The sequence below is a fragment of the Bombus huntii genome, chromosome 12, assembly GCF_024542735.1.
Source record: "Bombus huntii isolate Logan2020A chromosome 12, iyBomHunt1.1, whole genome shotgun sequence".
Taxonomy (NCBI): Eukaryota; Metazoa; Arthropoda; class Insecta; order Hymenoptera; family Apidae; genus Bombus; species Bombus huntii.
The window spans coordinates 2,921,409-2,948,491 of NC_066249.1; the positions used below are offsets into that span (position 1 = coordinate 2,921,409).

At 35.1% G+C, this 27,083-nt stretch overlaps 8 protein-coding genes across 15 annotated transcripts; 5 read left to right on the top strand and 3 right to left on the bottom strand.

Annotated features, from left to right (window-relative positions):
• Nucleotides 1-4: 4 nt before the first annotated feature.
• Nucleotides 5-1,485, bottom strand: LOC126872068 (uncharacterized). Its single transcript, XM_050631586.1, has 3 exons — nt 1,246-1,485; nt 1,104-1,142; nt 5-730 (listed from the first exon to the last, which is right to left on the bottom strand). Exons 2-3 carry the CDS (start codon nt 1,108-1,110, stop codon nt 126-128), a joined length of 612 nt encoding a protein of 203 aa, XP_050487543.1. The 5' UTR covers nt 1,111-1,142; nt 1,246-1,485; the 3' UTR covers nt 5-125.
• Nucleotides 1,486-1,849: 364 nt separating this feature from the next.
• On the top strand, nt 1,850-3,677 carry LOC126872064 (pre-mRNA-splicing factor ISY1 homolog). The gene is made up of 4 exons (XM_050631577.1): nt 1,850-2,245; nt 2,328-2,350; nt 2,441-2,759; nt 2,858-3,677. The coding sequence occupies exons 1-4, from the start codon at nt 2,243-2,245 to the stop codon at nt 3,224-3,226; spliced, it is 714 nt and encodes a 237-aa protein (XP_050487534.1). The 5' UTR covers nt 1,850-2,242; the 3' UTR covers nt 3,227-3,677.
• Nucleotides 3,204-9,762, bottom strand: LOC126872047 (synaptotagmin-14). 2 transcript variants are annotated; one of them, XR_007691817.1, is made up of 9 exons: nt 9,505-9,762; nt 8,198-8,386; nt 7,850-7,984; nt 7,701-7,759; nt 7,256-7,432; nt 6,865-7,185; nt 6,391-6,774; nt 5,694-6,276; nt 3,204-5,390 (listed from the first exon to the last, which is right to left on the bottom strand). XR_007691817.1 is itself a non-coding variant. In XM_050631545.1 (8 exons), exons 1-8 carry the CDS (start codon nt 9,536-9,538, stop codon nt 6,064-6,066), a joined length of 1,512 nt encoding a protein of 503 aa, XP_050487502.1. In that variant the 5' UTR covers nt 9,539-9,762; the 3' UTR covers nt 3,204-6,063. The 2 variants fall into 2 exon arrangements, 1 of the variants encoding a protein (XP_050487502.1); XM_050631545.1 differs by having other exon boundaries at nt 3,204-6,276.
• A 568-nt stretch (nt 9,763-10,330) lies between these two features.
• Nucleotides 10,331-12,366, top strand: LOC126872061 (probable cardiolipin synthase (CMP-forming)). Of its 4 annotated transcripts, none has more exons than XM_050631571.1 (4): nt 10,331-10,353; nt 11,221-11,562; nt 11,635-11,892; nt 11,966-12,366. In XM_050631571.1, the coding sequence occupies exons 2-4, from the start codon at nt 11,233-11,235 to the stop codon at nt 12,230-12,232; spliced, it is 855 nt and encodes a 284-aa protein (XP_050487528.1). In that variant the 5' UTR covers nt 10,331-10,353; nt 11,221-11,232; the 3' UTR covers nt 12,233-12,366. The 4 variants fall into 4 exon arrangements, with proteins under 4 accessions (XP_050487528.1, XP_050487530.1, XP_050487527.1 ...); XM_050631573.1 differs by lacking the exon at nt 10,331-10,353 and adding an exon at nt 10,375-10,804 and having other exon boundaries at nt 11,635-11,760; XM_050631570.1 differs by lacking the exon at nt 10,331-10,353 and adding an exon at nt 10,383-10,804.
• Nucleotides 12,224-13,568, bottom strand: LOC126872060 (complex I intermediate-associated protein 30, mitochondrial). The gene is made up of 2 exons (XM_050631569.1): nt 12,991-13,568; nt 12,224-12,913 (listed from the first exon to the last, which is right to left on the bottom strand). The coding sequence occupies exons 1-2, from the start codon at nt 13,338-13,340 to the stop codon at nt 12,385-12,387; spliced, it is 879 nt and encodes a 292-aa protein (XP_050487526.1). The 5' UTR covers nt 13,341-13,568; the 3' UTR covers nt 12,224-12,384.
• Nucleotides 13,569-13,685: 117 nt separating this feature from the next.
• On the top strand, nt 13,686-16,958 carry LOC126872034 (polyribonucleotide nucleotidyltransferase 1, mitochondrial). 2 transcript variants are annotated; one of them, XM_050631513.1, is made up of 7 exons: nt 13,686-13,986; nt 14,168-15,079; nt 15,160-15,333; nt 15,404-15,597; nt 15,680-15,840; nt 15,916-16,227; nt 16,311-16,958. In XM_050631513.1, exons 1-7 carry the CDS (start codon nt 13,838-13,840, stop codon nt 16,698-16,700), a joined length of 2,292 nt encoding a protein of 763 aa, XP_050487470.1. In that variant the 5' UTR covers nt 13,686-13,837; the 3' UTR covers nt 16,701-16,958. The 2 variants fall into 2 exon arrangements, with proteins under 2 accessions (XP_050487470.1, XP_050487471.1); XM_050631514.1 differs by having other exon boundaries at nt 13,733-13,856.
• Nucleotides 16,959-18,873: 1,915 nt separating this feature from the next.
• Nucleotides 18,874-21,325, top strand: LOC126872049 (insulin-like growth factor-binding protein complex acid labile subunit). The gene is made up of 2 exons (XM_050631549.1): nt 18,874-18,968; nt 19,827-21,325. Exon 2 carries the CDS (start codon nt 19,839-19,841, stop codon nt 21,168-21,170), a length of 1,332 nt encoding a protein of 443 aa, XP_050487506.1. The 5' UTR covers nt 18,874-18,968; nt 19,827-19,838; the 3' UTR covers nt 21,171-21,325.
• Nucleotides 18,949-26,844, top strand: LOC126872048 (insulin-like growth factor-binding protein complex acid labile subunit). Of its 3 annotated transcripts, none has more exons than XM_050631547.1 (2): nt 18,949-18,975; nt 25,334-26,844. In XM_050631547.1, the coding sequence occupies exon 2, from the start codon at nt 25,343-25,345 to the stop codon at nt 26,675-26,677; it is 1,335 nt and encodes a 444-aa protein (XP_050487504.1). In that variant the 5' UTR covers nt 18,949-18,975; nt 25,334-25,342; the 3' UTR covers nt 26,678-26,844. The 3 variants fall into 3 exon arrangements, with proteins under 3 accessions (XP_050487504.1, XP_050487505.1, XP_050487503.1); XM_050631548.1 differs by lacking the exon at nt 18,949-18,975 and adding an exon at nt 21,426-24,990 and having other exon boundaries at nt 25,334-25,464; XM_050631546.1 differs by lacking the exon at nt 18,949-18,975 and adding an exon at nt 21,454-24,990.
• Nucleotides 26,845-27,083: the final 239 nt, after the last annotated feature.

Consider the following 27,083-nt stretch of genomic DNA (forward strand, 5'->3'; position numbering starts at 1 on the left):
CTCATTGTATAGGAACAATTTTTATTTTTATTGATAATACAAAGGATGTCAAAAATATTACAATATATGACAAAACTATTGCTGATAATTAAAACTGAATTAAGAAAGCAATAGTATAAGGGAACTTAGAAATACTTCTTCAATTCTGATTCCATTTCAAGAGGACTGGTAGTTGGTGGATGTCTGGCAACAACTTGTCCTTCTTTGTTAATGATGAATTTAGTGAAGTTCCATTTGATGCTATCAGTTATAAATCCACCTGCCTGTGTCTTCAACCATTTCCATAACGGATGCGCATTATCTCCATTAACATCAATTTTTTGAAACAGATCAAAAGTAACGTTATATTTTTTGACGAAATTTAAGATTTCTGTGGAATTGCCTGGTTCTTGGCCACCAAATTGATTCGATGGGAATGCTAGAATCCTTAAACCTTCCACCTTACTGTACTTTTCATACAATTGTACTAGTTCTTTATAATGTGTATCTGTAAATCCACAATTGCTAGCAACATTAACAATTATACAAACATGCCCATGATATTTATTCAGCATAACTTCCTTTCCATGTATATCTGTAGCATGAAAGTCATAAATGGAAGTAGCTGATTCCCAATTTTTGTCTTGATTAAAAGAAGCTGAAGTTGTAGCACTACATTGTTCTTCTTTATTGTCTTCGCAATTCTGTGCTATCACTCCGTAAAAGCATAGAACTGTTAAAAATACCAATTCTACAAAAAAAGAAAGAAACTTGATTAGTAAGTTATCTAAAGAATCTAAAAAATTATTATAAAAAACAGCACTGATTATTATCTGTAAAAATTATTATAAAAAAACAGCACTGTTCAGTTAACGTTTCTTAATATATTTTTTAATAAATATCTACCGTTTCTTAAAATTAAAACTGATTTCAAACTTCCTTAAAAAGCCAAAACAAAAGGAAATAAACAAATTCACGCGACTCTGTGTTTTCGACGCTACATAACACCTAATCAAATATCTCGAAATGTTCACTAAGTATCATTAAATTAGCATTAAAAGGTTAATCTTCAACGTTATTTCTAATCAAAATATTCAAGATGATATTAAAACAATACTACTTACTCTGCATTTTTAATCAAATGTTGTTATCCTGTATCCAAACTTGAATAAAAAAAAACTTTCTTATTAATCTTTATCATATTATCGTATTAAATATTATCCTAAAAATATTTAAAATACAATTGAAAATATTAATATACTTTACCTTATCACTATTGTTCGATGGAAGCGTCCGTGTTCTTCAACGCTTTGAACACAAATGCGTCGATCTTTCCTTTGTCTAAAGTCTAGAATTCTTAAGAAACTCGAACTTGAAACACACGAACACACTGACATCTGTCCAGTTCTGTTCTTGAATACATACATACTATACAGCATCGTGGATTCTGGAATGCTAATAGAATAAAACAACGAAATTTTATTCTGCATTCATTATCCATCTCAGAACATATTATGCAACTATAATATTTAGTTCAACATAGACGATTTCCATGAACAATCAATGACAGTAGTAATATTGCACCTATAATTGTTTCATATTATATATTGCTTTTTTACTAATTAACGGCAAAATATTACAATTACAAAATTATTTTAAATCTCTAATTCTACTAAAACAATCATACACAAAAATAGAAATTATGATTAAGACTTAATGATTTTTCTTTTTCTCTATTATGAGTTAGACGGGCACATGTATAAATATATATATATATATATATGTATTATATTTATTATATATATATATATTATTATATATATTATTATATATATTATATATTATTATATATATATATATATATACATACAATAAAAAACTGCATCATTTAATATCAAAAGGTTTTGTCGATTTATTTTGTTCCATGCTCACGAACACTACTTTACGTGCACGTGATAAACTCGTTGTTGTGTATACGATAACATAACCTTAAAGATACAACAGAATCGTAACCTATAAACTACGATCACATAAACGTTTAAATGATCGTGCTGTATACTATACTTTGTCATTTGTCATCGACTATAAAATAAAATAAAATTTATCGTTGTTATAATACATAACGTAAGAAGATGGGGCAATAACATTGTTCAAGACATTCTAAACAAACATAAATTTACTTGGAAAAACTTACAGATTATACATATCTTAGTATTTGGACAGTACTAAATTGTTTTATTGAACATCGTTATTTATGTAAAAAATGGTAAGTGTAGTAAACGTTATTACATATTACAAGAAATTAATTATATTCTTTTAATATACTTAATTAATGTTATTTCTTTCAGGCGCGAAACGCGGAAAAGGCTATGTAAGTATCATAAAAAGAAGACATTTGCTTGAATATAATTTATAAATTCTTCTGTTTTTTATATTTATTTAAACATTCGTTCTTTAACAGGACCACTCTTGCTCGGTGGAGAGCTGCACAAAGCAACGAAGGAGCCAGAAAGGAACAGGAAAGAAGACCATATTTAGCTTCTGAATGTAGAGACTTGCGAAAAGCAGAAAAGTGGAGAATGCAAATAATTAGAGAAATTGCGAAAAAGGTTGCACAGATTCAAAATGCTGGTCTAGGGGAATTTCGAATTCGAGATTTAAATGATGAGATTAATAAATTGTTGAGAGAAAAACGACACTGGGAGGCTCAGATAAAAGAGTTAGGTGGGCCTGATTATTCCAGAGTGGGACCACGTATGCTAGACCACGAAGGTCGTGAGGTATAACGTGTTTTTAATCTTGCTACATTGCTCTATTTTTAATAATAATAAATAGTAAGTAATAGAAAAAGGTAACAGGTAATTATTACGACATTTAGGTTCCTGGAAACCGTGGTTACAAATATTTTGGAGCAGCGAAAGAACTACCAGGTGTTAGAGAATTATTTGAACAAGAACCACCACCTCCACCTCGTAAAACGCGCGCTGAGTTAATGAAGGACATCGATGCTGATTATTATGGTTACAGAGACGACGATGATGGAATTTTGTCGCCTCTGGAACAGAAAGCTGAACAGGAAGCAAGGGAAAAAGCAATGCAGGAATGGCTAACGCAAAACGAGAAACAGCCAGAAATAGAAGAAGAAATCGAAACAACTGCACAAAAAGCAATACCGTCGCAACAAGATATTCAGGAAGCGTTACTTGCAAGAAAAAAACAAGAACTATTAGAGAAATATGTACTTTGACAAATTTTATTTCTTTTTCTTTATGTATTCAGTAACAACTATTTGTAAGTTTATTCGTTTAATTGTATTAGAGTACACTTTTATAAAACGCGACAGATATAATATAATTATTATTAATTTAATAACATTGATTAAGGTAATTATTTTGTGCAGTAGACGTTCAAACTTCAATTAATTCTTATCGAGAAAGAGTGCTGTAGATAAAATATAGATAAAAATCCAACGTTAGTCTGTTTATAATCCTCGCGATCTTTAAAGACTTTTCTTTTTGTTTTATATATATACCCTTTTTTATCGACTTTGTAAGCACTGGACACTCGAGAAAGCGACACAATAGAATAGAACATCAGAGAACAAGACAATATGAATTATCGAAATGTGAGAATTTGTTCACCTCATACATTCATAATTGCCAAACATTGTTGGACAAATAAAATTCGATAACTTCGTACACTCTGTTTGTCTAATCAATGCCTTAAATGTCTTTGGCCAAGCATTCTTTGTTTCATCGCCATTGAATCATCCCGCGAAAAGCTAGTCATTTGCTTTAAAATAGTTCGATGCAATTACAACTATATTGTAACAAATTGAGAACAATTAAAGGCATAGAAATTACCCTGAAAAACCTCTACTCGTTAATTAAGTGTACATATCGATCATAAATATTTCAAAAACATTCTGTTCTTGTTCGCATCGGGTTCGACCCATCCGCGATGAGAGACCGAGGAATCTCTTTCTACATCATTTTCACGCAAATCTCTGATCCTCGTAGTTAATATCGTGTTGCTTATAAACAGACTGTACAATATACAATTATGTTACCAAGACTCAGAAGTGAAGAAAGTATCCTAAGAACGTTAGCTAAAATCCCGGTACGCTTAAAACTTTTCTCAAAGTAGAGAATAATTCTATCGCTTGCTTTCACGCTACGCATCTTCCTCGCTGTTGCTTTCTCTTCTCGCTTCCTGAAAACGCTAGAAATTGGATGAGATGCACCAACAAACGCACATAACTACGATATTATCGATTATCGATGATTATGCTAAATCCGAAAGCGCTAAAAGTACTTCTTTAAAACTGCGTTTGAGAAGAGCATTGTAAAAAGAACGTCTGTACATTTGATACGAGAAAATTCATGCACATACGTAGTAAACAAACGAAAAAGAAACTTCTGAGTCCTTGCAATCGCGTTATACATTGTCTAAATACGTAAAACGGGAGAATAGTTCGAGCATGGATTAATCATCGTTAATTACCTAAACGCTAAGCTTGAAAAAGTCAAGCGTTAAACGATTCACAGCATCTGGTAATTTTTTTATCCATTAATCAGTCGCCTGCTTCGTCCGGTATCCAATTCCCTCTAATATAAACGCGTGGAAAAAACATTTCTACATAACCTATCGTACTCACACGATAATGTATACTACTAGTTTAATAGTAATATCAACTCTACGATCACATCTGCGTTTACGAGGTGCGCTTTGCGAGTTTATTGTGCGTCGTTTAATTGTGAATCTGTCCTCGTATACGTTCCCCTTTATATCCCATCGATTAACTATAACCCCTCGACGCTACTAATTGATTAACCGATATCCTGTATACACGAAACGTTCGTAAAGTTAGGATACGTAAATATACGTAAGTATATATATATAATAAATAAAAGCACGTTGTTACACGTATCAAGAATACGACAAGGAATTATGAAACTTCGCAACGTGCTTTACTGATAATATCAAATATGTATTACTAAATTAAGCATATACGTATATATATATGTGTATAAATAATAGTACGCAGAAAAGAGAAACGAACAAACGAAGCCAGAGTATGTAGGAAATTAGAAAAATTGTGTACAGCCTTGACTTTCTCTCGAAACATTATTCGTTGCCCCAGTACTCCACGCAGTAAGGGGTTAATTCGTTTCGCGCGTCAATCCATTCTCGAACCATGTGATCGAAACAACAAGATTCGTGGCATCGATTCGAACGAACAAGCACTGCAAATCGAATATTCCGCTGAAAGTGTCGCGGAGCGAGAGAGGAAAAATTACGTTTGCTTAGTTAGCTCGTCCAAAGGAGAACGGCTAGAGGATCGCGGTTCATAATGGGCTCTCGACTTGGCTAGGTATCCCACGACGATTCTCCGTCGACGGACACGCGGCCTAAAAAGGGTGAAAGGCACAAAGTAAAAAATAAACGATTAAAGTTGGCTCAGGCACATATCGAATCGAAGTCGTTTTCGCGGTCCATCTGCTAATGTATTATACGTTCGACTTTTGGGACCGACAAAATGCGTGTTTGCATATTTGTAACGTGTACGTATGTGTGCACGTGTAATTGAAATATGTTTTACGTATATGTAAGTAGGTAAACGTGTATATACATATACGTGTACGTGTGCGTATGGATCATGTATGTGTTATGCGTTTACGTTCTTTCTTTGTTTGCATATGTAATATACATACGTAATATGTATGTTGAAAACACCCTCAACTCCGTCCGGCGTATCAAAAAGGAATGTACTTGGTACATCGATAGAGTTTTGACTCAGAGTTACCACGTGCTAAAATTATGATAGCTCTGATTCGCAGGATCAACAGATCGACATATTGACTTCTGTGTTCTGTTCGGGCAGTACAGGCTTTATCTCCAATAAAGAACAGCCGCGTTCGTCTTGAAAAATTCACTTGCTCTTCTACACGATCAGTCGTATATAACGGTACGCAATCGGGGACCGTAATCTGCACCGTTTTCTATCTGTCAAACCATATCGTTATCGTTAACAACATCGTAAAATGTATTTCCGTTGCAGGAACTCTTTCGTGATCGGATGTTTCAAGGACGCAGCAACGAGTGCCAGCGTTGAACTTGCGCCGGTTGTCTTGCTGCGCGCATATCGTTCCAATGTTGAAGCTCCTCCGTACCGGAACTGTTTAATCCCAAACTCAGCCAACCGATCATTTCTCTTCCCTTTCTTCCCATTCCGCCTCTTCGTCGATTATAAACCGATAGAAAGAGAGTTACATCTCCAAGTTGAAACAGAGCAACCTAAACAGCCATTACGAGTATAACATTTAGTCAGATTCGTTTCAAAAGGAGGAGAGAATATCTGTTTGAATAATTTTCCATCGAATTGAATTATTTGATTAGCTGTAAGCTTACTTGGAATATAAATGTTTCCTTGTACAGGGGATTCGGCTGAGCCCGTTTCAGACCAGTTTTCGATCGTTCCATTTCGTGACCGTTGCTATCCATGAGAGCGAGCTTAACATACGTGTCGGGTGGTTTCGTGTCGTTCCCGCCGCCACCCCGAAAATGAGATCCTTTAATTATTTCTACCGATAAACGTCCAGTCGTCCCGTTATACGCCAAGCCTATTAAAATTTCTGCCACGCTTCCGCCCTTCATACTACTGCCGTAAGGAGGTACAGTATGCGACGCGTAAGTTGGCACACGTGCAGTAGGTGATGCGTATGATTGAACTGATTGCTGTGATCCGGTGGAATCGCTACGAGTCAAACTACTAGTTGTTCCCCAATCTTGTACCTGCGAAAATCACGTTCATTCTACCGTTATTTTCTTCGACATTGAGGATCGGAAAAAAATACAACAACTTATTGCATATAGATGTTTTACCGAAGAAAAAGGTGGAGGTTGTAGCGTTAACCAAAGCGTAGTTTCAAGCTGAAGATTGATCTGATCGAAGGAGACTCTAGCTTCGCCTAGTAATCTCTCTCGTCGCATTCTTCCGCCCCATAGATACACTCTTAGGCGTACGCCCATGGCGTTTACGTCCTCTGGATTAACACGTGGAAGCAGAAAACTCTCCATGTACTGTGGAGACGTACCCTGGCGTACTCGAGTTTTACGGCGCTGCTTCTTCGATGGTAACAGCACGAGCCGCACTTGACTACCGCCTATACCTTCGGGATAATTTCGTCCTTGCAGCACATGAACCTACAAAATAAGGAAACTCGTTGGTTTCGATTGAATCGTAAACGAGTTTTTCAATGAAATTTATACGAACCGTCATCTCGCGCATCGGTGCATCATATAGGAAAGCGACTTCCAAGCTACCCACTTCTTCGGTGATGGTACCCATCGTTGTAATAACGTCGTTGGTAGTCGAACCATTTTGCTCGACCTCTACCTCTTGTTCTCTGTTATCGAGAATAATACCAGAGGCCCCGACTTCTACCACACACTGTGTATCAAACGAAATCATTCGATTCGTTTAAAAAAAGTTCATTTTAAAAGCATACCGAATTAGATGACTCCAAGTATCGTGCTAATGCAAAGAATAGGTCATCAACAACGATATTATGCGGTTAGAACGTTGCGTGATAAAATACGCACGGATATCCGGCCACCGGTTAATTATTTACGCGACAATCGTGTAGATTGGGAACGCGATATTCGATCGCGCAACATGACAACGCCGTTTTAACTATAAACGTTTTATTCTCATTCACCTGTTGTTGATCGCTGGGCGAGTGTTCTTCCGTGCAGCTGCTGGAGGTAGTGCCGGCATCTGAAACGGCGATACACGGTCGATCAGGAACGAACGCAAACTTAATGAAAGAGAACATAAAGAAAAAAAATGGATAAAGGAAAAACTAACCCAGAATGGTCGGTCCATCCTCCGCTTGGATAGTCAAAGTATCCGGCGGTGGATGAGTATGCGAATTCAGTCGACGAAGGACGTCCTCTTCCGAATCGGAACTAGTCTCTGGATCCGAATAGGAAAATGCCTTCCCTGCCGAGTTTCAACATTAAACCCAACTTTCGGTTAGGTTCGTTTAATTTCAGGTACAAAGTAGCTGATAACGATCTTTGAAAGGACTGGAAGCGGGGATCACATATAGAAAAATCGCGCCTGCTTCTGGATCGGTATTATGTGTGTACTTTTCCAGCAATTTCAAAGTAAGCAGTAAAAAGCACAGGATCAGATCGTTCGTCGACAACCTACCTATGTTTTTCGTAATCTGTGAGGTGGAGCCGTTGTTAGGCTCGCAGAGGGGCACGCAAACGCCACCGAAAAGAGTGGTCGTGGATGGTGGAGTGAAGCACCATTTGCGTGACAAGTACAAGAACAGAGCCAACAGGAGGACCACGAAGCCAGCTACGGCACCCAGAAATGCTGTCGCTTCCACAGGTACTGTAATGTCAATCGATCGTGAGAATGACTGGTTGGAACAAACTACTGGTCGTGTATATTATTTATCGTCATACGAATGATCGATCATAAATGAAAACGAGCTAATAGAGGGAAGGGAAACGAGATGGGAATAATCATAAAAAAAAAAAAAAAAAAAGGAAGAACGCGATGGAACGGACCGGACGGAAGGTTCCGTGCAAAAAGCATGATCAAAAAGGGTACAGGCAAAGCATAAGTTATTTATTGACCACGGAGAAAAGGCGTTCACCCATACACCGATTAAATCTTTCTCTTGAACGGCGGTCGTACGTGTCATTGATGTATCGAACGCGTTAAAACAGCAGCGACACATTACGTCGTAATGACCTGGAATAATTAACCATCGCTCGTCTTATCGCGGAAACCACTGCGCGATATTACACACCGAGTACGGTTAATGAATCGCGGTACAAAGATCTATCGAAATCCTTTGCATCCGTCTCCTTTCGTCGAAGATATCGTTGAAATATCGTCGTAAACGGAGACAAATGCTAACTAAAATTGTTAATTTCCGTCAACTATCAACGATAACTTGGATATAACAATATTACCACACATTCAACTATAAAGAATCGACAGAATTGTTACTCGTTGTAATTCAGTAAAAGATTGAGAGCGAAAAGAAAACTGTAGGGGAGGGAACGTTATTCAAAACGAATGTATTTCGAAATAATTTTAATTTGCGCAATGCGGAAACCGTGGCATGCATTTACGTTCTAATCATTCTCGATTAATCAAAAAGAACGACGTATGTAGAACATTTTATGTAAGAACCTGGTAATGTGTCAAGGGATTACTGTCACGTCACACGAATTAGTTTTATTGGAAATTGTTGAATGATTCGAGAAACTATTAGAAGCATCGTGATGTATTTAGATGGCGAAAAAACGTAGAAATGGGTGCGTGCTTTATTCAGGTTTTAATAACTCTATCACGATCGAACGTTGTTCGTTAACGAATCGATTCACGATCACCGATATTTTGAGGTCAATGTTTCCGTATCGAAGTGTACCAGGTCACATCTGAACAGTTGAATTCGTTAAAAGAGTTATAGACAAAGTAGAAGATAGTGGACTTACCCGCCAGAAAATGGTCTGATCCTGCCAGAATCATGCTCGCCCTTGTGTCACATTAAAACCTTCTTACGTGGTTCTGTCGACAGGCCGCGACAAATCTTCCGCGAATAATAAATTCATTATCCACTCGATATGGAATTGTCCAATACTCGTGGTTGTTCACGATCACCGAGAAGCGTGGTTACAAGACAGTCGAATAATAATACGTGGGCGGGGATGTACACAGCACTCTGTTGCTCGTCGAGTCGTGCGCCTGCAATACTGTGACCAGCTATACGCATGCGCTTCATGGGCACGCATTCTTACGGTGAAAATTTCTTTCAACAGAGATTCTCATTTTAACACAATTTACACTTCTTTGACATGAAGTTCGCAATTCAATTTTTATACGCAGTACAATCTTTCATTCTGAGAATATACTTATTGATTATTCTATTATACGATAATTATACAACTACCTTCTGCTTAATTAACAAAAGATAGTATATTTTCCGATGATATATATATATATATACACATACCATTAGATGAAATGGACTGAGATTCTAAATTTTATCTTTTTCTTTTGTCATATTTTATTCCTTTGCATTTATCTCTTACTCGTTAAATAAATATTCTCATCTATCGTATTCCTAATCATTTAACCGTAATGATCCGATCATATTTGCATACACCATTTGAGAAATAAGTTAATTAAAGAACTGACATTATTGATTGTAAATAAACGACCACATCATTTACGAATAGAAAAATTAATTTAAAAAATCGTAAAAAATATTGAATATTACACAATGTACAGAATAATATAAAGTAAAGTAATACCAAGTACGTGCGTACTTCTCATAGTATAAGGTACTCTACTGTTATTATTTTAATATAAGAATTTAAGCGTGAATATTGAAAAACGATTATGGTTCTCGTTATTGATAATCAATGTTTTATAAACATATCATAAATTCATCTGTTTAAAAAATAGAAACTATTTTCTTTGTTATTATGTACAATTTTAAATAACTGACGCATGCATTTCATTTCATTAGTTAAAATAGTATTGGCACGAAACTCCCTCCTCGTAAAACCTACTACGATTTCATAGTGTTTACGATTCACTAACTTAATTTTAACTGATATGAATATTATTCAAGCGGTTATAACTAACTCAACTTATCTTTGAAATGGAACAATTAAGAATAAAAATGATAATATTAATGTAAATGTAGCTAGTTTCTTTTTATTTTTACAAAAACGATAGTTTTTTCTTCTCCGTTATATTAGAAGGCAAAAGATATTTAACTTAATACAGGTAAGCTTTATGTATGGTGGAACAACATAACCTCAAGTATGAAATCTCTTTTTCATAAAACCATATAATACATTTTTTTACTATAAAGTTTTTGTAATTATTAAGCTGAATCACGTTTATTGCATAACAGTTCATAATAAATATATTACTAATTTAATAATTACTAATTAATTTAATAGATACTATAATCAGAAGATATTACTTTCTTTCTTAATAACTCGTTTTTAAATAATATTAAATTTTGTAGAAAATAATATTTTTACATTAGAAATTCACTTGATACATGTTCTATGTAATGCATAATTTTCATATATATTGTAATGAAATACAAGTAAACATAAAAATATGACTTCAATGACTATATGCTGATAATATTTACTATCATTGCCTTTACCATTGTATTGTTTTAAAAACAGGAATAATCAATTATGAACCAATTTACGATACTATGCTTCAAACAATCTACAATTTCAAGTAGATACTGGTTAGAAAGATGTTTGAGGCAATATTTGGTATATCATGCAAGAGTATATTCTAATGGAATTAATAATCATAAAAATTACATTGTCAAAAAGGAAAATATCAGTAAGAAAAAAGCATTAAGGTTACAGATACTGCAAGATATTAAACAAACTAAACGGAAAGTAGAAGTAATTATTGACAAAGAAAACATTTGGACTGTACCAAATATTCTTTGTATGGGACGAATTGTAACATCGCCATATTTAAGTTACTTAATTTTGTCACAAGATTACCAGGTAAAACGTTATAATTAAATGCATATTTATTCATTATATTCATTATATATATTATTTGTTCATACATTATAGATAGCATTATGGCTATTAATAATTGCTGGGTTTAGTGATTTAGCTGATGGATGGATTGCACGTACATGGACATCACAAGCTTCTAAGCTTGGCACTTTTTTAGATCCTGCTGCAGATAAGCTACTAGTAGGTACTCTGTTCCTATCTTTGGCCTGGGTAGGATTGGTTCCTATTCCTTTAACATGTCTTGTCATTGCAAGAGATGTTGCCTTGGTTTCAGCTGTTTCTTACATAAGATACCAATCTTTACCTCCTCCAGTATGTATAGATTATAACATTATGAACAGAAAAATATTTAAATGATCATGCTTATTTACAAAATATGTTTCAGAAAACTTTGGCCAGATATTTTGATCCTACATATGCAACAGTACAATTAGCTCCAACATATATAAGTAAAATTAATACTGCTATTCAGTTGTCGTTTGTTGCTGGAACACTAGCTGCACCCATATTTCATTTTGTAAATCATCCAGCTTTAGAAATTTTTTGTTATGTAACGGCAGTAACAACATTAGCAGGAGGTGTAAGTTATTTAATATCAAAAAATACATACAAATTCGTAAGGAAAAAGACTTCAACAAAATCATCTAATTAAATACATGCATTAATGATTACAATAACATCGTTTATTGTTTCTAAATTTATTATTTACTTTGTATAATAGACGTTATTTAAATATCTACTATGTATACAACTCAAATTAATAAAAACATTGTTTTTATTTTGTAATTCCTCTGTAAAAAGAGATTACAACTTGGCCGTTACGTCTTGTACGTTATATGTTTCGTATGCAAATTCTTCGAAATTACTTGTATTGTAACGAACTCCAATATAATCAATTTCTAATCTGAAAGGCCCTGGCTTTTTATCAGCAATTGTAATTCCAAAATTTGTAAGGTAATTCTGACACATAGCATATTGATTTTCATTAATTTGTCCTTTTGAACTAAATACAAATTTTGAAAAAGGGACTCTAATTATTTGCCAATACGGGCCACCTCTTGTATACATTACATAATGATAACAATCATATTGCATTATGTCCAGTCTTCCTTTTTGTAAAATATTTAACATGTAACATCTACCATCTCCTCTAACTCGTAAAACAACTTCATTATAATGTTCCCAATCATAGTAGTACTGTCGAGCAAAAGATTTAAATCTTGGAGCTGAAGTGATATTGCAGTATCCAGCATTTGTAGTTCGACCGTCTTTGGGTACACGAGTATCTAATATACCATGGAATACTCCAGTGCCATAAGACGACAGTTCTAGTCTAAAATTAGTAGACATTTTATCAATTAGTCTAAACCTTTCCAAGACGTAACAGCATAAAAAATATTGTATAGTTACGTAGCAGTTGAATAACCATGATGATAGTCCTTGTCAGAATTTACAATCCATTGATCCAAGGATTTTTGAGTTCCATCAAACTTCCATACAGCAATAATTTCATTTGCTGCAAAATTACGTGGGTATATACTGTAGCTATCCCATATTTCTCGAATAAATAATTTACAGTCACTCTTAAATAAATCATAAGCTTTCCGTAATTTCTGTGAAGAGGTCAAATTTTCCTGTTTATCAATAGGTTTATCGTATACTACCGGATATTGTGATCTAAATGGTTCATAAAACGTTCTTTTAATGATCAGAGTATTCCTACAATGAGGTTTTAGTATACGAAAAATACTATTTTTCATGTTTTCGTTTTCACAATTAAATTGAAATAGCAACTTCGTTAATCATCATAGAATTCACGTGTATTAAATATACAACAATTTCAATCAATGTGTCGCAGAATTTGTACAACTACATATTATATCATAACACGTAACTATAGCTTTCAGTTTAATTAAAGATCAATTTGTAATATTTCTCCTCCTTTCTCGTTTTTATAGCCGTTAAATTTTAATTCTAATTTTGATGGATACTACAAGTACCTTAATTTTTTGTAACTATTTCGACAAAAAATATAGTAATTTGATAGTACATATCATTTACTATAAATTACGAAAATGTAGTGAAATTTGACAAATTTTATCAGAAAGGAAATATCAGTATTTATTAATAAGATAAAATATAATCATATATTGCAGTTAATAAAAAAGTTACTATGATAGAATCTTTTCTTATTAAATGATGGCGGTTATGACTACATTGAAGCTTTGGAACCAATGAAAGCAAATTCAATATAAGAATGGTGCTGTTTAGGCATAGTAAGTTATTAAACAATAGAAATTTAAGTTTTTTACGTTTGAAAAGTCATAACAAAAATGAAAATACATTTCAAGTTAAATTTATGTCGAGCAATACTGTAGAAAATATACATATAGAGTTATCTAATGGGTAAATATATCACGTGTTTCTTAACCTAAACGTTAATACTTATTATGATATTTCATCTTATGTATAAATAATACAGTAATATAATAGAGAAAATATAAGTTATTTAAAGTTATTTAAATAAAATATATTGTTACGTGTTTCATTCCATATTTATTATTAATTCTTTCAAATATTCCTTCAGATCAAAAATTACACTATCAAGTGGGAAATATGCACGATTTACATCTGGGTGTGTTACTGCTACGCTTGGCGATACATCAGTCATGACTACTGTGGTTAGGAAAAATGAACCATGCAATGATTCCGTAATTCCATTAACTGTGAACTATAGACAAAAAGCTTCTGCAATTGGACGTATACCAACAAATTTTCTTCGTAGAGAAATAGGTTACACAGATCAGGAGATTCTTATTAGCAGAATAATAGATAGATCTGTACGTCCCTTATTTCAGCCAGAATACTGCTATGAAACACAAATAGTATGTAATTTATTAGCTACTGATGGAATTAATAATCCAGATATATTATCCATTAATGCTGCCTCTGCAGCTTTAAGTATTTCGGATATTCCATGGATGGGACCTGTAGCAGCCGTAAGAGTTGGTTTAATTGATGATACATATATAATTAATCCTATAAAACGTGATCTTCAGAAAAGTAAATTAAATCTTGTACTGTCATCTATGTCCAAGAATTTAATTGTCATGATAGAAGGATCGGCAGATGATATTTTAGAGCCAGAACTTCGAAAAGCAATAAAAATAGGTGTTAAAGAATGTCAACTAATTATACAATCTATAAAAAAATTACAAAATCATGTTGGCAAACCTAAATTACAAATTAACAAAGGCAGTGAATTAAACAATGATGTGGAAGAGTTTGTAAAAAATTTTGCAGAGCATGAAATACGTGAAATTTTTAGTTGTCATTCTCATGACAAAATTTCGCGAGACGCTGCTATTTTTGATCTTAGAGATAGGATGTTAGAAAGTATAACAAATCGTGGTTCAGATTTTATCCAAAATGCTGTAAAAGCTTTTAATAAAATTTCTAAGGAAAATTTCAGATCTTTAATATTTGAAACAGATATAAGGTAGTTTTTGTTTATAAAAAAGAAATCTAATTACGATTATAAATTACTGAAAATTATTGAATGTGTGTAAATAATTTTAGATGTGACGGTCGTGCAATAAATGAGTTGAGAGATATAGAATGCCGGGTTGATTTATTTCGGCCTCTTCACGGCTCAGCCTTCTTTCAACGAGGACAAACTCAAGTTTTATGCACAGTAACTCTTGACAGTATAGAAAGTTCTCTTAAATTAGATAATATCTCAATGCTATCTAGGTATGTTATATTACATTTATTAATATTTTAAAAATATATATTCAATATAAATAAATATTATTTTTTGCAGTGGTATAAAAGAAAAAAACTTTTTTTTGCATTACGAATTTCCACCATATGCTGTAAACGAAACAGGTAAACTTACTGGATATGATCGTAGAGAAATTGGTCATGGAGCATTAGCAGAGAGAGGATTGCGAGCGGTTATACCAAAAGATTATCCATTTGCTATAAGATTAACAAGCGAAGTATTAGAATCTAATGGTGACTTGCTTAAATAAGAAAGAAATTATTACTTGTTGAATAGATAACTTGTAACTTAAATACTTTCGTGTTTCACTTAAAGGCTCGTCTTCTATGGCTTCTATTTGTGGCGGTAGTCTAGCATTAATGGATGCAGGTGTGCCAATATTATCTCCTGTTGTTGGTGTAGCTATGGGATTAATATGTAATCCTCATGCTATTGAGTTAACGGATGACGATTACAAGATTTTAACTGATATATCAGTAATTTCATATTGATTAACATTTGAATGTAGTTAAAAATGAAATTAATTAATTTTTTATTTCTTATACGACCAGGGTATAGAAGATCATCTTGGAGACATGGATTTTAAAATTGCGGGTACAAAAAAAGGGTTTACAGCTTTACAAGCTGATATAAAAATAGCGGGAGTCCCTTTAAAAGTGATAATGAAAGCTATCGAAAACTCAAATGCGGCTAAAAGTCAAATTCTTCATATCATGAATTCAGTAATATCTACTCCAGCAAGTAACAAGAAAGAAAATAAACCTATACTTGATACCATAGAAGTACCCATTCATCAAAGGGGAAAATTTCTTGGGATCGGTGGCTCGAACATAAAAAGAATTTTATGTGAAACTGGAGTTAATGTAAATTTAAAGAGGAAATAGAAACTTTAAAGATTCATTTTTGACAAAAGTTAATCTATTATTTTTTTTTTTTTTTTTTATAGATACATTCGCTAGACGATACAGTGTTTTCTTTATTTGCACCTAATCAAAATGCAATGAATGAAGCCAAAGAAATGATAGATAGTATTATACAAAAAGATGTGGAACCAGTATTGACATTTGGTGACATCTATACTGCAAAAATAACTGAAATTCGTGAGACTGGGGTGATGGTTACATTGTATTCCAGTATGGTACCAACGTTATTACCTAATTCGCAGTTAGATCAACGTAAAATTCATCATCCTGACGTACTAGGATTGAATGTCGGAGATGAAATAAAAGTGAAATATTTTGGACGAGATCCGGTGAATGGGCGCGTTAGATTATCTCGAAAAGTGTTGCAAGGCCCAATTGTTTTTGAAAAAGATTTTAATATTATTAAAAGTTAATAGAAATAATAGTTTGAAATTTTATTTGTATTTTTTTTTTAGCAACCAAATCTTTTTACATATTAATTACACATTTACATATAATTTTACATATAATTAATAATCTTTTTACATATTAATAGTAATAATGATACAATAATAAATTATTTTACGTAATTGTATTATGTAATTTAAGTTTTATCGATATTTTCATTAAATAATGTAAATAATATTTTGTTACATAATTATTAAACGTATATCATTTATACATTGAATCGACTTCAAAAGTTGTTTACCTTTCTTCAACAATCATTTACAAATTGGCGGAAAGCTTTCGATTTTTCGACTATCATAAATGTGAAGATTGACAACCATCGATCAATTAACTGATATCTAACTCGTTTAAAGATAGATTTCATTTTTTCCCCATTTTTTAGATTAAAGTTACAAAGATAACTACATCGAAAGTGCTTTATAGGGAGGATATTAAAAATGATTTCTCGTTTTCTTTACCGTTACATTTTTAGGCGAACATCTAGCTTCGTTCTTGGTATCGTTATCGCCTCGGCATTTTTTGAAAGAGCTTATGACCACGCTTGTGAAAGTATTTTTGAATGGATAAACGAAGGAGTACGCTGTTAATTTTTTCTCTAACATTAACTGTAAAATATTACTTAAATTATTGGAAACTATCATTTACACGTAAAAAGAATTCGGAAATAATTATATTCTATATAACATAATACAGGATTTATGTTTATCGATCGATAAGGTTATATGTAATTAATGATCCGTTAGCTTATTTCATATAATTCGTCTTGTCTCCACGTTGTATTTCCCAACTGCGTGATTAACTCCATTTTATATATTACTTTCATGTCTATTATCTCTTTCGCAGAGACTTTGGATGCACATAAAACACAACTATGAAAATTCACTACAAACACAGGCACAGAGTGATCGTAAAGGAGCTGTCGAGGAAGAAACGTCAGACTTACAGAAAGTACCTGATGAGAATGCGAGAGAAGACTGAATGTTTTATACAAGAAGGAAATTGTACGTTCGATAAATTATGAAAGACATTTTCTCCATGCAAATACCTGCTGCATATTCGAGTTGTTGAGTTTCACGAGCATTGTGATATTCGATATTTCCGTATCATAAATGTAATCTTGTTCACGCAAAACAAAGATACGGGTAATTGATAATTCTTGGTTTTGTATTAATAAGGATTTATAATTTCTGAAAATTGCTCAGAATGAACGCTTTTTATTCTCGGAAACACTGGGTTTGTAGTTGTATGACACAGCCACAGAGTATATGATTATATCTGAGAAAGCATGCAGAATGAAAGCATCATGATAGCAAGTAAGGATCATGATACTCAAAGGTTCTAAATCTTTTACCTTTGTGAACATAATATATATATAGCGAATAGCACGTTATAAAATATGTTACTATTAAACGCGTTGAGAATGGATCTTTTGGTAGTAACTCAGACCGGGAAAACCCGTTTCATCATTAGTTTCTCGTTTACCTTGAAATTCACAAAACGTTCCTAAACGTGATGGGAACGGAGGAAGAGAAAGGTAAAGAAATTCAAGGAATCTTTAGAAAAATACATACGTATGTAAACGTTGGCGATTAAATAGCCTAATGTGATTTTCATATTATCGTGTAGTGATGTATATAACAGGAAAAGACCATTCTCTCCTACACAAATTTATAGATTATACAATGTATCTATGCTTATACATTTATCTCACAATAACATAAACTGGAGCTATATTCGACGTGATTGCTTCTTTCTTTATATTCATTGTACTATACACTGTATAAGTATTTTTGGAATTTAGATACGCGTATGATGAGTCAAGTGACATGTGTAAATGTAGATATATGTATATGTAATGTCGGGAAAATCCCGATGAACTACAGGCAAAAAACAATAAAAGTGATGACGGGTCGGGAAAGTTAGGAAATCTTGATGGGCCATATACCCATACTCTTTTACGATACTGGTTAATTAAAAAAGTTGTTCTTGACCATGGATCATCCACATTTGTGGAACACATGTGTGTGTTAGGAATACCAAGGCCGTGGTATAAAATGCATCTGTTAGTCAGTTTCGGCTAGAGTGGCAGGAGAGTTGTAGCTGGAGTAGCGAATGAGTAGCGAGTGATTAGTGAGTGATTAGCGAGTGAGTTGCGGGTTAATCGTTATTCATGAGTTGTGGAGTCGTTGTAAGTTGTAAGTTGTAAGTTGCCGAGTTGTTGTGAGTTGCTAATTGTAAGTTGTAAGTTGATTTGTTAATTATCAATTTAGTTGTCTTAGTTACTACTCTCTTAGTTACATTACTGCCTTAAGATCACGTTAAATAACCATCGTTTTCTGTTTAAATCATAAATAAATAACTCTGTAGAGATCACTAACCAGAGTGAAGTTTCTGCACATGTGTGTGTGTGTGTGTGTGACAATTACGTAGTAAACTTCTAAACATAGCAACTAATTTGTTAATTACATTATTGTAGAAACGGGAAGTAATTTAGTTATTGTCACTTGTCTTATTCAGACGGCAAATATTATTTATTTCAGTTTAGCAAATAACGTTGAATTAGAACTTGTAGCTTCCTTCATTTTATCCATCAACCGATATAATATCAAAGAGTGAGGTCATCGTTGCAGACATAACAGAGAAGATAATAGAGCAATATATAAGCAGTATAATTTCATTTATTGTTAGTAATATGTAAAGTAAATCTGGTCGATGAAAAAAAGAAAGAAATTATAGGGTGTCCTGGACGGTACATAAATATAAACGAAACTATTGTTTGATGATGTGATAATATTCGCGCGTATTCTTTCAAATAGCAAAGATTGTTACATCGCATTGTCCAGCTCTAGCTGAATTCAAAATATTCTTGTCATTTATTACATATTTTGTATTATAACGAAATCCTCCTAAAAAAACCTACGTAGTTACTTACGATTAGCAACCTATTTTCAATTGTACTTCAACCTTATTTGCCACGAATAGCGTATTCCTACTCTCTTAATATCCTTTATTCATTTTTAACAAGAAAAAGATTTCAATACATTGTTCCTATACACGAGAGAAATGATCAAACATACATGTTCTACTTTCAGGAATCCTCCACGATGAAGCTGTCGATCGCCCTCTCGATAGTGTTAATTTTCTCGCCGCTGATTGTAGTTGGAAATATTATTGCGATCGACTACGAAACGGTCGTGAATGAGATCTGCGAAAACGAAACTTTAACATTACACTTCAGTAGTTCTACAGATTTTAATGAAAACAGTATTGTTTCTCCTACTCTAAAATGTATCGCCATAAAAGGTTACGTTCCTACATTCAAGAATGGAGTTTTCAAAAACGTGCCAAATTTGAAATTCCTTGACCTCAGTAATAATCAGATCTCTTCGGATGATTTATTCACTTTTGGTAATCTTTCAAACGTGAAAATACTAAATCTCTGTAATCAAAATGGTTACCGAAATTATAGAACAATAGTGGACAGCGTGTATCCTGAACTTGAATATTTGAATTTAAGACATGCTGGAATACAAGCGTTACAATCGTCATTGAGTAATCCATTTCCAAAACTGAAATATTTGGACCTATCAGAGAATCGAATCGATTCCAGACAGTCTTTGTCGATAAATATGTTCTCCACATTAACGCACCTTGATCTGAGTAGCAACAATATTGACCAATTTTCATTTACTCGAATGGAAAATCTGTTGTCGTTAACGTTAGATCATAACGCAATTCGGAATCTTGAGTCATCTATGGGTATTGATCTGACGGGGCTGGAAAAGCTGGAGAATCTGTCGCTAGCGTACAATAAGATCTCGTACATTGATAGTAGTGCAATTGAAACAATGCCCAACCTTCGGTATTTGAACTTTTCTGGCAATTCTTTATCGCTTTTTAATTTCGATATGCTTAAATCAGTGAAATCTTTAGACATTCTTGTACTAGATAGTAATTCGTTGGATAATGTTCCCATAACAGCGCCTCTAAACATAACTCAACTCTCGTTGAATCGTAACAATATACGTTATTTAGCGATTAACACCTTTTTCTATCTGCACAACTTAAAAAAGCTATTTCTAAGCGAGAATAAAATCCAGAGCATCCAGGCGGACGCGTTTCAGAATCAAGTGCTGTTAGAAGAGCTATATCTGAATGACAACCAATTAAGTTATTTACCAATAGGTTGGTGTGAATCTATGAAAATGTTGCGATATCTAAATTTGGCGGGGAATAAATTCGCTTTGTTGGAATCAGTGATTTACTCCTCCGATTTGCCCGTGCAACACTTACACTTTGAACGCAACCCTCTTACGTACATTAATGGTAGTTCATCTCGACTGATACCAGTAAATATGACGATTTATTTAAACGTTAATGTATCATCTCGGAGTACGTCATATGTACGTGCAAGTGCAGGACAACTTGACTTATAGCAGTGATAGATAGAGTGTAGTGTTGAGGTATAGACATCTACTACAGAACCATGTATTGAATGATTTGTAATCTAAGAAGTTGTGATTATTAAACGCCTCAGGTTTTACTGTATAAATAAACATATTGTAATTACTTAATAAAAAGACTCATTGTATATTGCTCTTTATTCTTGCCTCTTCTTTCTTCTCTTGGCATGCAAATCTCGATCCAAATATCTTATCATACTGTTTCAACTTTTAATTAGAATTTTGCAATATGTCTAGGATAGGGGAGAAATTATCTTTCAATATCTCTTCGTATTACGTTGGCCGACTCTCTACCTAAACCAATGAATTTCGACAACTGTAATCACACAATCAAACGAGTGACCGTCGGGAAGGAACGCCTTCCTCGCGAAGCATACACGCAACCTCACGCCGCACAGTAACGAGCAGCAACCGATACCCGGACCAACGTCCATTTCACAGCAACAAGGTAAGCTCGTTCAATTTGTGAAAAACCCACCATGGCCCACGTTGAACGAATCAGTACGTTACGGTGGAGGCGAGGCTTCCTAGTCGGCCGATTTACGATCACGGCGCGTCAACTCGACGAATATGAAAAGTCCGGCCAGTCAAACAGAAACCTCTTAATGACTTGCCGCGAAACGATCGACGAGACATGAAGCAAGATAAATTCTGTCCAAGAAGAATTGGAAGACCTAGACGAGTGAGAAAACGTGCATGTAGAATCTCTGGTACACGAATATCACACCATTAAATCACGATTAATGAACCTCATTGACAGCCTACAATCATCAACCCCGTCGATACCCAAGGGCAACAGCAACACGTCTAACCATTTCCAGGGACGTAAGAATAATTTCAATAATAACAGTACCAAGGATTATACTCCGCCGACGGAAAATATCGCATCGAATCTAGCACCGATATCGTCGCATGACACGCGGAGCTTATCGCATGACACTCGCAACGTGTCACCTACACGTGACCTGACGACAACCACGTTCGCATCGTCAGCATCGCAACAATCTGATTCAACGTCACGAAACGCCTTGAATCAGCCAACCGCTCACGATCATCTGGACCGGAAGGAAGAGAAAACCTTACCAGGCGACAAGCCGTCGCAGACATTAATCTCTCCGAATCCGTTACAGGATGTGCGATGCCCTGTAACTGTAATTCATAACGAAGAGAGTAACGGGTTAAATCCTGTCAATGACACCGAGATCAATTCAGAGTCGAAACCTGCGGCAGACTCTCCGGAATCCACGATGATCGAATTATCCAGGAACAGGTTTTCCTTGATCAACAATTCGACGGTTAATAACCTGTCCTGCATCACGTCACCTGCAACACCTGACATAAATATCGTATCGGAAGCTCATTCTCCGGGACATAACGTGAAGACTCCTCCTTGGTTCCAACAACGTCGGGACATTCTTCAGTGTCCAAACTATCACACTACGATGAACCTCGGAACCCTTCAGAGCAACCAAACCAGTCCACCTGGCCTCCCACCGATGAACTAGCCAGGAAGGACGCATCAGCGCATTTCTTGCACAGTCCCAGCATCGGGACACATCTCAGAAGGAAACTAAGTATAATGTTGATCAACTTAGAGCTCAACTGCCCTCTGAAATCAAGATCTAAGCATAATAGTCCGGGTTACGCGGAATCAGCGGACGCTATCGTGCACAATGCAGCGATATCAAAAGGACAACTTCGGAACGATACAGAACCGGTTAAACATCGACACAATGACGCAGGATGGCTACATACGCCTGCAGCTGTAAATCCTAATCCACTGTATCCAATCGAGTGGAAGGAATCGGACCAAACGGAAGGTAAGACGTCTCCGATTTTGTCTTTTGCGGATAGTTGGGCCAAGCCGGTACAACCACCAAGCATCATCAAGAAGGCGCGATACGGATGGGTCAGCGTGGGGAGCCTTATCCCCCAATCAACCGTAGACCTCCTTCACGTCTCCACAACGCATCTACATACGGATTTCACTTGCCTTTGTGAAATCGGTGTGATGTATAACGACACCTCCTGGGCCGAGGTGTTCCACGATACTTCATGGGCCGAGCTGTTTCACGACGCTTCCTGGTTCGTGAACTTCAACGGCAAATTTCTTGGCAATACCGAGGACCACGGCGATCCAGACTACAAGGTAGACAACGTACCCTCAACGCAACGGTCCTTTGGCCGTATCATCGAATTTACCCTGGCGACGACGGCATCATTCAGATAGCCACAGTTAATACGGCAACGAGCATCTTGGATCGAGGTGCCACGCGGCTCGTCCCACTATCGAGCCAACCCGATCCAGCACAATAAGGATAGCCAGCAATCGACAAGGAGTTGGATAGCAGATCCAATTAATTTCACTGTTACAGGACTTTTGATCCTCTCAACGGGGGGAGGATGTTACGTCGGACGACTCTTTACGTAAACCAGGCCACACACCGCGGGCAAGATGGCAGCCAAATGTTTACACATCCTTACTGCGTACTCTCAATAGTCTTAAGAACCCACCATATATCTTGTCATTTTCATAGTTAAGGTCCTTCAAACCAAACAAGCATCTTTTATTCCAAGCGTTCGTTACATTTATTGTCTACTACGGTAATATACGGGAAAGTTGGTTTTTCTCACGTTCGGTACCTTCCGTCAGTAACTTTCTCTTGAGGGCGGCTAAGACCCTTCCTAGTCCACCAACCTTCTTATTATCCAATCAGAAGCAATATCTACTGCCCTCACTTTCCTAACCAAAATTGTCATCAACAAATCCGGTGGTCCTGCACGCTAGACACACCCATCACTAGCTTTCCTCCGCCACAGTGTGACATCAATCGCATCTTAGTCCCCATCAGAGAAAAGACATCGACCCCCGACTGTCGGACGCCAAGGCCGCGACGCATTTTACTCCCCATCCGAGATAGGATCTCGACCCTGACCTTCGGACTCCTTTTGGAACCCACACCGAACCCTTCAACATCCTCAAGCCAGGGCGTATATAAGCCGAGACTTCACCCAGCTCGGGCAGTCCTTGTTCTTGTTTTAGTCGCTGTTCTCGTACAACCCCTTTTCTCCGGTTCACTGTTATTCGATTGTAAATGTCAAAATTATAATAAAGTTCGATAAAAGAAAATTAATAGTTGGGTTACGACTCAGCTTTCTTACAAACCAAGTATCAATTCTACGTGACAACAGTATCGTCACCAAAGTTCACTTATTCTTCATCGTTAGAATAGTCAACATATCTTTACCGGTTTCTACCCTTAGATCAATCACTTACTTAACTTGTACATATGCACCAGTGTAACTATATACTTTACAAAATTGTTGGGATAAACATTAATTTATACCTGTGTATACTCAATTGAACCACCCTTATTATCCTAACAGAAATAAGGGGATCGATCAGTTCGTGGCGTCGATTATCTAATTGTAACGGGAATTTACAACTCCCATTGACGTGCAGTCTCGCGATCGCGTCTGTCCGCGAATGGTCGATTAAACAAATTTATTAATTAAATTATTGTAGAAACGGGAAGTAATTTAGTTATTGTCACTTGTCTTATTCAGACGGCATTATTTATTTCCGTTTAGCAAATAACGTTAAATTAGAACTTGTAGCTTCCTTCATTTTATCTATCAGCCGATATAATATCAAAGAGTGAGGTAATCGTTGGAGAGATAACAGAAGATAGTAGTGCAGTATATAAGCAATATAATTTTATTTATTGTTAGTAATCTGTAAAGTAAATCTGGTCGATGAAAAGAAGAAAGAAATTATAGAGTGCCCTGGATGGTAAGTAAACATAAACGAAACTATTGTTTGGTGATGTGATAATATTCGCGCGTATTCTTTCAAATAGCAAAGATTGTTAAATCGCATTGTCCAGCTCTAGCTGAATTCAAAATATTCTTGTCATTTATTACATATTTTGTATTATAACGAAATCCTCCTAATAAAACCTACGTAGTTACTTACGATTAGCAATCTATTTTCAATTGTACTTCAACGTTATTTGCCACGAATAGCGTATTCCTACTCTCTTAATATCCTTTATTCATTTTTAACAAGAAAAAGATTTCAATACATTGTTCCTGTACACGAGAGAAATGATCAAACATACATGTTCTACTTTCAGGAATCCTCTATGATGAAGCTGTCGATCGCCCTCTCGATAGTGTTAATTTTCTCGCCGCTGATTGTAGTTGGAAATATTATTGCGATCGACTACGAAACGGTCGTGAATGAGATCTGCGAAAACGAAACTTTAACATTACACTTCAGTAGTTCTACAGATTTTAATGAAAACAGTATTGTTTCTCCTACTCTAAAATGTATCGCCATAAAAGGTTACGTTCCTACATTCAAGAATGGAGTTTTCAAAAACGTGCCAAATTTGAAACTCCTTGACCTCAGTAATAATCAGATCTCTTCGGATGATTTATTCAGTTTTGGTAATCTTTCAAACGTGAAAATACTAAATCTCTGTAATCAAAATGGTTACCGAAATTATAGAACAATAGTGGACAGCGTGTATCCTGAACTTGTATATTTGAATTTAAGAAATGCTGGAATAGAAGAGTTAAAATCGTCATTGGATAATCCATTTCCAAAACTGGAATATTTGGACCTATCACAGAATCGAATCGATTCCAGACAGTCTTTGTCGATAAATATGCTCCCCACATTAACGCACCTTGATCTGAGTAGTAACAATATTGGCCAATTTTCATTTACTCGAATGGAAAATCTGTTGTCGTTAACGTTAGATCATAACGCAATTCAGAATCTTGAGTCATCTATGGGTATTGATCTGACGGGGCTGGAAAAGCTGGAGAATCTGTCGCTAGCGTACAATAAGATCTCGTACATTGATAGTAGTGCAATTGAAACAATGCCCAACCTTCGGTATTTGAACTTTTCTGGCAATTCTTTATCGCTTTTTAATTTCGATGTGCTTAAATCAGTGAAATCTTTAGACATTCTTGTACTAGATAGTAATTCGTTGGATAATGTTCCCATAACAGAGCCTCTAAACATAACTCAACTCTCGTTAAATCGTAACAATATACGTTATTTAACGATTAACACCTTTTCCTATCTGCACAGCTTAAAAAAGCTATTTCTAAGCGAGAATAAAATCCAGAGCATCCAGGCGGACGCGTTTCAGAATCAAGTGCTGTTAGAAGAGCTATATCTGAATGACAACCAATTAAGTTATTTACCAATAGGTTGGTGTGAATCTATGAAAATGTTGCGATATCTAAATTTGGCGGGGAATAAATTCGCTTTGTTGGAATCAGTGATTTACTCCTCCGATTTGCCCGTGCAACACTTACACTTTGAACGCAACCCTCTTACGTACATTAATGGTAGTTTATCTCGACTGATACCAGTAAATATGACGATTTATTTAAACGTTAATGTATCATCTCGGAGTATGTCATATGTACGTGCAAGTGCAGGACCATTTGACATATAGCAGTGCTAGATAGAGTGGAGTGTTGAGGTATAGACATCTACTACAGAACCATGTATTGAATGATTTGTAATCTAAGAAGTTGTGATTATTAAACGCCTCAGGTTTTACTGTATAAATAAACATATTGTAATTGCTTAATAAAAAGGCTCATTGTATATTGCTCTTTATTCTTGCCTCTTCTTTCTTCTCCTGGCATGCAAAACTCGATCAAAATATCTTATCATACTGTTTCAACTTTTAATTAGAATTTTGCAATATGTCTAGGAAAGGGGAGAAATTATCTTTCGATATCTCTTCGAATTTAATCTATTATTGATATCTGTATTCGATATCTGTTCGAATTTCAACGATGCAATTACTCAAATCTTTGACGCTACGTAGATGTATCTATTGCTTTGACAATTCT